We start from the raw sequence: 9,324 nt of genomic DNA on the forward strand, positions 1-9,324 counted from the left end.
CGGCGGGCCAGGCGCGGGCGCGGCCGAGCTGCTTAAGGCCTGGCAGCCGGCAGAGCCCGGACCAGGGCCCTTCTCAGGGGTGCTGTCCTCTTTCCACCGGAAGCCCGGCCCCGCCCTGAAGTCCAATCTCTTCTAGCTGCGTGACCCTGGAGGCCCCGGGCCTGCCCTCAGAGAAGGCCCCAGTCCCGCCAGGACCTAAGTCCCTCCCGATCCCGGCTACCTACCTGGAAGTCCCCAACCGCCCCCAGCCCCACTGTTTCTGGCCCTTCGGGTACTCTCCCCAACTTTGGAGACCAAGTTAGGGCCACGCTCGTTCCCACCCACCCCTGTCCAACAAAGCCGGATGCTTCCTACTGGGACACCTTCCAGGACAGCCCGAGCCCCTTCCTGTACCTTAAACCTTGGAAGCGAGATCAGATGACACCGGTCTCTAACGCTGTCCCTGAAGGAGGGTCCTCAAGGAGAAGTGGCCGGACATGGAAGCAGGCTGGGTCACGCACACCTCACCCTGGTGACCACCAGTGCCCGCCCATCCCTCCCTGGGTCCCACCCACAGCTGGCGGTCGTTGTCAGCGAGATGGGCCCTGGCCTGGAGTCCACTCATCCCTCCCGTGTCCCCTCCCCTCCCCAGCCGCAGCTGGAGCCAGAGGGCAGGCTGGCCAGAGCGGTGGGCAGCTGCCTGGGCACGGGAGAGAGGGGCTTCCCCTTTATTCTGATTTCTGTTTCCTTTGAAAGACTTGTCTGTAATTTATTGAGGTGAGTTCTGCAATCCAAATAAAACTTAATTTATTGAAGAAGACATCGCGTCGGCAGCCCTTCTGAGCGTGCGGGATGGGAACCGGGTAGCTGTGAAACTCAGTCGCAACCTGCGAGGAACCCTTGGGCTTGGCCAGCAGCGTCCCACCAGCGCTGGGCGCTATACCAGGCAGAGGCAGCAGCTCCGACGAAGCAGACTGCCACATCATGGTGACGACCCTGCCCTCCCAGACCACCCTGATATTAAGGTGCCCTCCCTCCCCGCCCCCACGCAGAAACCCTTAAATAAACCTCAGCCCGGTCTTCGGGCTTTTCCTTCATTTCCGGACATATACCCACGAGGTGGGTGAGTGGGTGGGGGGAGGTCAGAGCTGAGTCCCCGCCCCCTATGGTTCAGGCCCGTTGGGAGCAGCAGACAGAACGGTGGAAACGGAGCCCAAACTCCACTGCTCCCCGTGGGCATCCCCAGGACAGTACATAGGGGTCTAGGGAGGGAGGGCAGCACCAAAGTAATCAAGGCTCGTGGTAACCGTGGCAACTGACCCCAGAGCCCTAGGTCTATGGAAGTGGGGGGTGGGGAAAGAGGGCCGGGCAGGATGTCCCAATTACAACTGATTGGGTATTTTGGGTAGTGGGGAACACGGCTCCCCAATAAATAGGCAGAAAGAAGCATTGCCCCGCCCTCATGACTTTTCAACCCGACTATGGCTGGGCCTTGGTGAGCCGGGGCAGAAGCTAGCGCAGTCCGCAGCCTTCCCGAGCCACCGCTGTCACTTGCTGAGCTGCAGCGTGTCCAGGAGGAGGCGCTTGTGAGCAGGGTCCTGCACGCCGGCTTCCTCCAGGTCTTCCTCCGTGATATCGCTGCGAAGGGCAAATTGAAACCCGGTGTTCAGCGATAGGCTCCGAAGCAGCCCGTAGCCCCGCCCCCGGGGCCAGCCCCACCCCACCCGCCTCCAGCCCCGCCTCCACCTGAGAAACTCCAAGTCGTCCCAGCCATTGTGCACCAGGCCCTCCTCATAGCGTTCCAAGCCGATGGCCCGCAGCCAGGCGCCCATGCCCGCCTCGCCCAGCCCGCCGGCCCGCCCGCCCTGCGGGCAAGAAGCCTGAGGGAATAGGGGGTGTCAGGAGGAAGCACACAGGGCGCCCACAGACCCAGACACATGGAGGCACGTATTGGCAGCCACACTCCACTGCATGCTCTGGGGGAAGGCAGCAGGGTGGGCTGGGATCATTTCGTGGAATGAGTGCTGGGGGTGGAAGGTACCACAGACCAAGGGCGCAGCGCCCGCACGTACACACACACACCTCAGGTGGGCACAGCCGGACGCCCCTATCCCACACACCTCCTCTGCCAGGTCCTCCTGGATGCTCTCTCGAATGCGGGGTGGAGGGAAGCTGAGGGGCCGGCCGTAGTCCGAGGGCAGCCCTCTTGGTGGCTGCAGCTCCAGGGGGCTTGGGAGGAGCGCTGAGCGGCCAGGCCCAGCGGGGGCATAGTCTACCTCGCTCAGTGTCTTGGCCATTTGCAGCACAGAGCAGGAGCGGTCATCCCCACTGGCTACCTCCCCCAAGAAAGTGCTGGCGGAAGAGGGTCCTGGGGGCAGGGGGGGCCTTGGATGGGCCTTGGGAGGTGGTGGGCCCCGGGCCTCACCCACACCCCGACCCCGAACCACTGGCCCTGGTAGAGGATCCAGGCTGGGGGGCAAGAAGATAGCCGAGTCTGGTAGTGGTGGGGGTGGGAAGTCTGGAGGGGGCAGTGTGCCCCCAGACTCTTCATCTGACGAGCTCCCCTCCCCGACACGGAGGGGCCTATGGCGTCCCAGCTGCGGAGCAGGCACTGTGATGGCCACTTTGTTCTTGGTGGCAGGTGGGACCGGAGCCCTGGCAGCTGAAGGTGGCTCCTGGGGCAGCAGCTGGTGGGGGACCCCCTCCAGGACGTAGTAGGCAGGGTTATTGAAGCTGTTCTTGGGTGGGGGCGCTGCCACCCCTTCCAGGTCTGGAGTCCCCTCTGGCTTCAACCTGGTTTCACAGGAGGATACTAAGTCAGGACCCAGGAATGCAGGAACCCAAGGTGAAAGCCTACCTAGGCCAGTAGAAGAGGAGGAGACAGGCCCAGTGCATGTGGATTCGAACAAGCCACACTCCCTCTCTGACCTGGGGCTTCCTCTTCTCTAAAACCTGGGAGTGAGGCAGATAAATAGATCAGCCCCAGTGGGTTAAGCGTTGGGCTGTTAACAGCAAGGTCAACAGTTCAAAGTCCCCAGCAGCTTGGGAGAAAGATGAAACTGTGTGCATAAAAGATTTACAGGCCCGGAAACCCTCTACCAGGGTCACCAGCAGCCATCGGCTTGCTGGCAGTGAGTTTGGCTTGGCTTCCCTTAAACTCTCTTTGTCTCATTTGCTAAGATCCCAGAACTTCCTTCACGTCACATGAAAGTCTCACAACCAAATCTTACATCGGTGGAGTGAAACCTAAACTCAAGGCTGGAATCAAAGGGCAATAAAGGTCTTCTGGGTTACAAAGACCCTTAGCAAGGCCACCAAAGGCACCCGAGGTCCGTCCACTGATGACCTTCCGTCAAAGGTTCAGGTACGTGGTATTCAAGCCCAGGCATTAAACAAGGTGACTGATGACAGCTAGAGAGGAGTGAAAAAGCTCCAAGGAGTTGTAGTTCAGTTCAAGTAACAGTTGCCTGTCACTGGAAACAAAGTGTGATGCACAGAAAAGCCAGTTCTATACGATGTTACCATGTAGAAGTTACTATGTAGAGAAAATGTTTCCTGGCCCAGTAAGTTTGGGCAACTATATTAAACAGAGTTTAAAAAAAGAAAAAGAAAACAGTTTCCTTCCTGGGATAAGCTCAGAGCTTATACTAATGTGGCCGGTGAATCTCTAAAAGACTGGCATGAAGTGTTTCACGCTCCTCTAACCATAAAGCCTTGGGAGTGGGCGCCGTGTCAGGCAGTGAGGGCTGAGCAGAATGCACCTCAGGAAAGCCCTACGATGCCATGGGCCTTCCCCAAACAGAGGCTCCAGCTCAGTCTGTGTACATGGAAGAAGGGAGCTGTGTGGAGAACCACTTCTCAGTCTGTTTTAAAGGCAGACTGAGGGGAAAGGTCGACTGTCCCCCTTTGACCGGGGGAGCCATACCAAAGGGAGGTCCAGGGGCCTGAATGCCATGGACGGCGGAGGTGCCCGGGCTCTGAGACCCCAAAATGCCATGGCTAAAGTGGGGCAGTGATGGGGAGGGGTGGGGGGCAGGTTCCTCTTCTTACCTGGAGCTCAAGGGCTCCTCCCGGAGAGCTGCTCGAGGTGGGGCTGGGGGCCTCCCAGCTGGTGGTGGTTTCTCAGGTTCTTCAAATAACCTGGACAGGGGACAGGAGGCCTCTGTGGGGGCTGGCTTGCGGCTCCCTGGCCTGCTGGGGGATGTGCACAGGGAAAGAGAGATGAAGTGGGGGCTGACACAGAGCTCCCAGGTGCAGGACACCTACCAGGGCCCCTACTCACCTGGGCTCCTGGCCGCCCCGGGACCCCGAGGGTGCTTTGCCCTTAGCCCCAGCCTCGTCTTTGTCAATGCTGATCCACTCTGTGGGTGGGGGAAGGGAAATTCACCACCCACCAGCCATGGCTGCAGGCCGCCCTTCCAAGTATCTCAGGGATTCCAATATGTGCCCCCCGCCCCCATCCTCCACTAGCCTCCACCCCATGCCCACACTCTTGCCCACTGGAGCCCCCACCGTAGAGCCGCTCACGGGTGCCCATGCGCTCCGTGGGCACCCGGACCTGCATGGAGCCCCGGATGTTGCCTGTCTCCTCGCCGCGGTGGGACAGGAAGGTCAGGAACTGCTGGGCTGTGCTGCCGATCATGGATTTAAGCGCGACCACACACTCTCCTGGAGGGCGGGTGGAGGGACAGACAAACCAATGGCCAAAGCTTGATGGACCCAGGCTGGGCCTCCTGTCCCCAACAGCACCCCTCCCACCTCACCATAGGACTCATAGCCATCCATGGACTTGACGGTAAGCAGCAGGTGCTGGTCTTGCAGGTACTCAATATCAGCCAGGATCGGCTTCAGCTGGTGAGTGGAGAGACCCAGTGAGGAGCCAGCCAACCCCCACACCCTGGGTCCTCCACCATCACTCATAAAACAAAGAGAAACAACCTCACTGCCATCGAGTGGATGCCGACTCAGAGTGACCCTGTAGGATAGAGTAGAAGTGGCCCTGGGAGTTGCTGAGACTAACTTTTTAGGAGGAGAAAAAGCCCTGTCTTTCTCCGACACAGAGGCTGGTGGTTTTGAACCACAGACCTTGAGATTGGCAGCACAACAGGCAACCGCTAGGTCACCAGGGCTCCTACACTCACTCACAAGCAATTCCTAAGTGCTTCAGGTAGCAGGCCCAGCCCAGCCCTGCATGGGCCTTTCATAGCCCGTCACACCACTGTCACTAATTTCCTGCATTCTCAGGTGCTAGCATAGGGCCTGACATTTGGAAAAGTCTCCAAAAGTATTTTTTGAGGCGAATGAATACACTGCCACTTGGTCCCACACAACCACACACTGTGCCCTGATCCTCACTCTCACCAAGTCAAACAGACACATGTGCAGGAACAGGAACAGGTGCCACTGGGTCCCGCCTGCCCGAAACAGGCTTCCACCCTGCCATCTGCCTCTCTGTGCCAGTGCCCCCAAGTCCAGGCCCTGCCCATACAAGCTCACCGTGGGCAGTTGGCGCGAGGACCACTGCACCTTGAGGAAGTTGATGTTGTCGCTGCTCTGGGCATCATTCTCAAAGCTCTTCTTGTATTCTGGTGGGGAGGTGGCACCCGGTTGAATGCCTCCATCTCCTCTGGCCTCCCCTGCCCCTTGGCCCACACCCCGCCCCGGGCCCCGCCTCTGACCCTCCAGGCAAGTGGAGTAGAATTCAATGAAGAACTTGGTGCGGCTGGCGGTCTTCACAATGGCCTCGATACTCTCAAACTCGATGTAGGCCTGGTCCGAGGTCTTCGAGAGTCCTGAGGGGCACAGGGAGGAGGGCAAGAGGGAGTTACAGGAAGAACAGGACCGGGAGGCTCACAATGGCCTCGATACTCTCAAACTCGATGTAGGCCTGGTCCGAGGTCTTCGAGAGTCCTGAGGGGCACAGGGAGGAGGGCAAGAGGGAGTTACAGGAAGAACAGGACCGGGAGGCTGAGCCCTGAGACAGGAAATCAAAGATCTTGGCAGCAGAGACCCTAACCCTGTGCAACCAACAGAGAGACCCCTGAAACCCAAAGCAAAGAGCCAAACCAAGGATGAAAGGGTCATCCAAGGGCTGAGGGTCAGAACTACCTGCGGGGAACACACATCAACCCTCCCCACGCTGCTTGGCACACTCGTGGGCACACACGCGGCCCCAGGCAGAGTCATGTCTACATTTGCCCTCATGTACGCTTTCAACGCACGCATGCCTGGGACGGCCCTCACACCTCAAGTATTTGGAAACCCCCACACGTGTGTACACGCACCCAGGACTCGTGCACGCTTACTCGGGTATCCTTAGACTGATGCTCACCACCATGCCACCACCTGTGCCCACACAGATGGAGGCCCTGGCCAGAAGCATGCCCAGAGCACTCGCCTTTTTTGGAGATGAACTGAGATGTGACTCCGACCTCAAATGTCCCAAACACAGGGGAGTGGTCACTGGTGACAATGTCATCGGTGCAACCTGAGGAGGGAACAGCAGGAGTGGGGGTCGGGGAGGAGTCCACCTCTCTCTCCCGGCTTCCAGAGCCAGGGCTATCGGGATAGTGAGTGCCTGGACACTGGGTGTCCCCCCACCCTCCCCCCACGTGCCAATCCAGCAGCTCTGACCATAGGAATTGCAGATGATGTGGGTTTCAGGGTAGGATTTCCAGAGGATCCGGTCACACCATGAAGGCACGTTGGTCCGGATCTGGGGCAGAGGATGGCAGGGTGGTCAGAGCCGACAGGTGGGGGTTTCCCAGCATGGGCCCCTCCCCCAGGCAGACAACACCTCACACTCCTGTCCCACCAGGATAGCACCCCGCTCCATTCTTGAATGCTCACCAGACCCAGGATCACCCCCCAAGACCTTGGAGAAGCTGAAGTGGTACCGGCAGAAGCCGGGCCCTCTACCTCACACATGTTCTGATCCACTAAGCCCTGGGAGGCAGGGGGTTTGCCCAAGGCCAACCCTGCTCTTCTCGCTCACCCCAGTTGGCTTCTGCTTGTGCCAGGCATACGTGTCTCGGGAACCCCGCTCGTAGCGGTAGGTGGGTGGGAAGGAGATCTCCTCCTCACCTGGGGAAGGTAGGCAGCAGGTCATGGCCCTGAGAACCTGGGGGTTCGGAAGGCCCCGAGCCCACAGGGACCACCCACGGCATCCCACACTCACTGAATCGCAGGAAGACTTTGTGCTTCTCCCGCTCCAAGTTGAGCTGGTCCACCCGAAGCAAGGGCTCGAACTCCTTCCTGCTGATGTAGTTCAGGATCTCCTGGGGTGAGGATAGAGAGCCTGGACCCATCCCTCCTGAGCCAGGGCCAGGTATGCCGGACCACCTACCTGCCCTGCCCTCCACCCAGCTGCCCGCCGGCTCCTGCCAGACCCCGCCCGCACCTGGATGTCCATGTCTAGGCGGTAGTTGAGGTCCCCGAACCAGAAGAGGTGAGTGAAACGCAGGGAGATGTCAAAGGCACTGAGCTGCCGGTCGCCCAGCGAGAGCAGCCGCAGGATGTCCAGGTAGTTCTGGTTCCGCCTAGGGTGGCGGGGGTCCCCAGGGTCAGGACTCAGGGACAGGAGGAAAGGCAAGGGCGTCTCTGGGAGCAGGGGCGGGATAGGGACTGGGGTCCTGGAGGCCAGAGAGGAGCTGGGGACAAGGCTAGAGACAGAGGGGCCTGGAGGTGGGAGTGAAGGGAGGAGCAGGGGGCCCTGGAGACAGAGATGTGGACGGTCATATGCTGAGGTGTGGGGGGAAAGACGAGCTCTCAGGGGAAGAGGGGCTCAGGGGTATGGAGGCTAGGAGGAAGGCACCCCTCACCGGGCAGTCTTCTCGTTCCCTGAGGTGAGGTGGCAGTTCACAAAGCCAAAGGAGGTGCCATTGAACATGAAAGAGACGCCCACGGCCCCCTTGTTCCCTGTCGAGGCAAATGAACGAAGTCAACCCGGGTCACCCTTGGAGGACTCCCGCCTCTCCCTCTGGGCCCATGAGGCTGCACAGGGGAGAGCGCTGACTGCCCTCCAGAAGGACAGAGGCAGGAGGGCTTGGAGCACATCCCCAGCTGCCCCCGAGGTGCACCTCGTCAGGAAAACCTGAGGCAGGCAGGCAGTCTGTGAACAGACCCTCGAACTCTCCCTACACCTGCAGTCGCCGGAGCAAGGGGCCCCAGGCCTGCAAATCAGGAGACCTGGCCCCGGGTCTGCCCTAACCCACCCTCCGAGCTGTGCAGACTTGGGCAGACTGCTCAACCCTCTGAGCTTTACCGTCTGTAAAAAGAGGGTAGAAGTCCTGCCCTGCCCTTCCTGGTGGAACTGGAAAAGATTTGGAGCATGACTCTGCTTCACAAAGCTCCGACCCCCCCGCCATCACGGGGAGAGCCTGGCCCCCTGAGAGGCAGCAGCAGGTGTGGACAGAGGGACCCTGCCCACCGAGCTCACCCAGGGTGTTGGCGATGCCCGTCTTCACGCTGGATGTGCTGACGTGACTGATGCGGTTCTCATGCTCTGGCTTGACCAGCACGGCTACCTTGATGTTCCACAGGGACTGCATGGCAATCTGGGGACAAGGTTCGGGGTCACCCACTGCCCTGGCCTCAACACCATATGTCAATGTCAGACGGGAGCGGTGGCCACCCCTCTTTCCTGAGTGGCCAGAGGATGATGGACCCTCCCCCTGACAGAAAGGACTCAGGAGAGATCTCCCAGGGGCTGGAGTGAGGGACAGCCCTGTGACCCCTCCCTAGGGCTGCCCTGTCCCCAAGGCCCCTCACCGGGCGGTAATCCAGATCGGTGAGCTCCTTGAGGCCCCCGCGCAGGAGGTCCAGCCACTCTCGGTCACCTACTGAGTTCTCCTGGGTCCCAAACACGTAGATGTCGTGGGGTATAGTCACCGTGACCTCGTCGAGGGTCTTCCCCAGACCCTTCGACGTGAACCAAGATGTCACGTGTTTTGGTGGGGGCACACTTCCTGGAGGGGGAGGGGACGGGGATGGGGAGTCAAGCCTCGGCCCTGGGCTTCTCCCCGCCCCCAGCCCCTCCCCTGGCACGCAGGCCTGACCCATGTTCCAGGTGCCTATGAAGACGGAGATCATGTCGGGCTCGTCCTGCTTGGAGTGCTTATTCTTCATGATCTGCAGCAGCTGGCAGAAGGCCTCTCGCTTCTGGGGGGACAGCAGCCCGTCAGGGATCCCCCTGCCTCCACCAGGGATGCCTGGCTGGGTAGCAAGTACCCCCTACTCATAGTAGGGGCTCAATGTGTGTTCACCGAGTGCCTATTTGATCCCACTCACCCTCAATAAAGATATTCTCGACTCTGCCAGACCCACCTCTGCCAGGGTGTGTGTGTG

At 60.0% G+C, this 9,324-nt stretch overlaps 2 protein-coding genes across 2 annotated transcripts in view; one reads left to right on the top strand and one right to left on the bottom strand.

Moving 5' to 3' along the window:
* The window catches only part of PHOX2A (paired like homeobox 2A), a 3,709-nt gene extending 3,573 nt beyond the window's left edge, over positions 1 to 136 (top strand). The window contains exon 4 of the mRNA XM_004708915.1: positions 1 to 136. Within this exon, the coding sequence (XP_004708972.1) occupies positions 1 to 136 (136 nt within the window).
* Positions 137 to 769: 633 nt separating this feature from the next.
* INPPL1 (inositol polyphosphate phosphatase like 1) overlaps positions 770 to 9,324 on the bottom strand; it is a gene marked incomplete at its 5' end in the record, with an annotated part of 10,953 nt that continues 2,398 nt past the window's right edge. Inside the window, 18 exons of the mRNA XM_013006183.2 lie at positions 770 to 1,617; positions 1,726 to 1,859; positions 2,100 to 2,772; positions 4,030 to 4,170; positions 4,262 to 4,340; positions 4,492 to 4,647; positions 4,743 to 4,830; positions 5,476 to 5,564; positions 5,658 to 5,771; positions 6,377 to 6,466; positions 6,613 to 6,694; positions 6,974 to 7,062; positions 7,157 to 7,256; positions 7,379 to 7,517; positions 7,800 to 7,896; positions 8,417 to 8,534; positions 8,749 to 8,945; positions 9,036 to 9,169. Of these exons, the coding sequence (XP_012861637.2) occupies positions 1,527 to 1,617; positions 1,726 to 1,859; positions 2,100 to 2,772; positions 4,030 to 4,170; positions 4,262 to 4,340; positions 4,492 to 4,647; positions 4,743 to 4,830; positions 5,476 to 5,564; positions 5,658 to 5,771; positions 6,377 to 6,466; positions 6,613 to 6,694; positions 6,974 to 7,062; positions 7,157 to 7,256; positions 7,379 to 7,517; positions 7,800 to 7,896; positions 8,417 to 8,534; positions 8,749 to 8,945; positions 9,036 to 9,169 (2,611 nt within the window). The remainder of the gene's footprint in view (positions 1,618 to 1,725; positions 1,860 to 2,099; positions 2,773 to 4,029; positions 4,171 to 4,261; positions 4,341 to 4,491; positions 4,648 to 4,742; positions 4,831 to 5,475; positions 5,565 to 5,657; positions 5,772 to 6,376; positions 6,467 to 6,612; positions 6,695 to 6,973; positions 7,063 to 7,156; positions 7,257 to 7,378; positions 7,518 to 7,799; positions 7,897 to 8,416; positions 8,535 to 8,748; positions 8,946 to 9,035; positions 9,170 to 9,324) is intronic.

The sequence above is a fragment of the Echinops telfairi genome, unplaced genomic scaffold (assembly GCF_000313985.2).
Source record: "Echinops telfairi isolate 266 unplaced genomic scaffold, ASM31398v2 ScPeMD7_1713;HRSCAF=2227, whole genome shotgun sequence".
Lineage (NCBI taxonomy): Eukaryota > Metazoa > Chordata > Mammalia > Afrosoricida > Tenrecidae > Echinops > Echinops telfairi.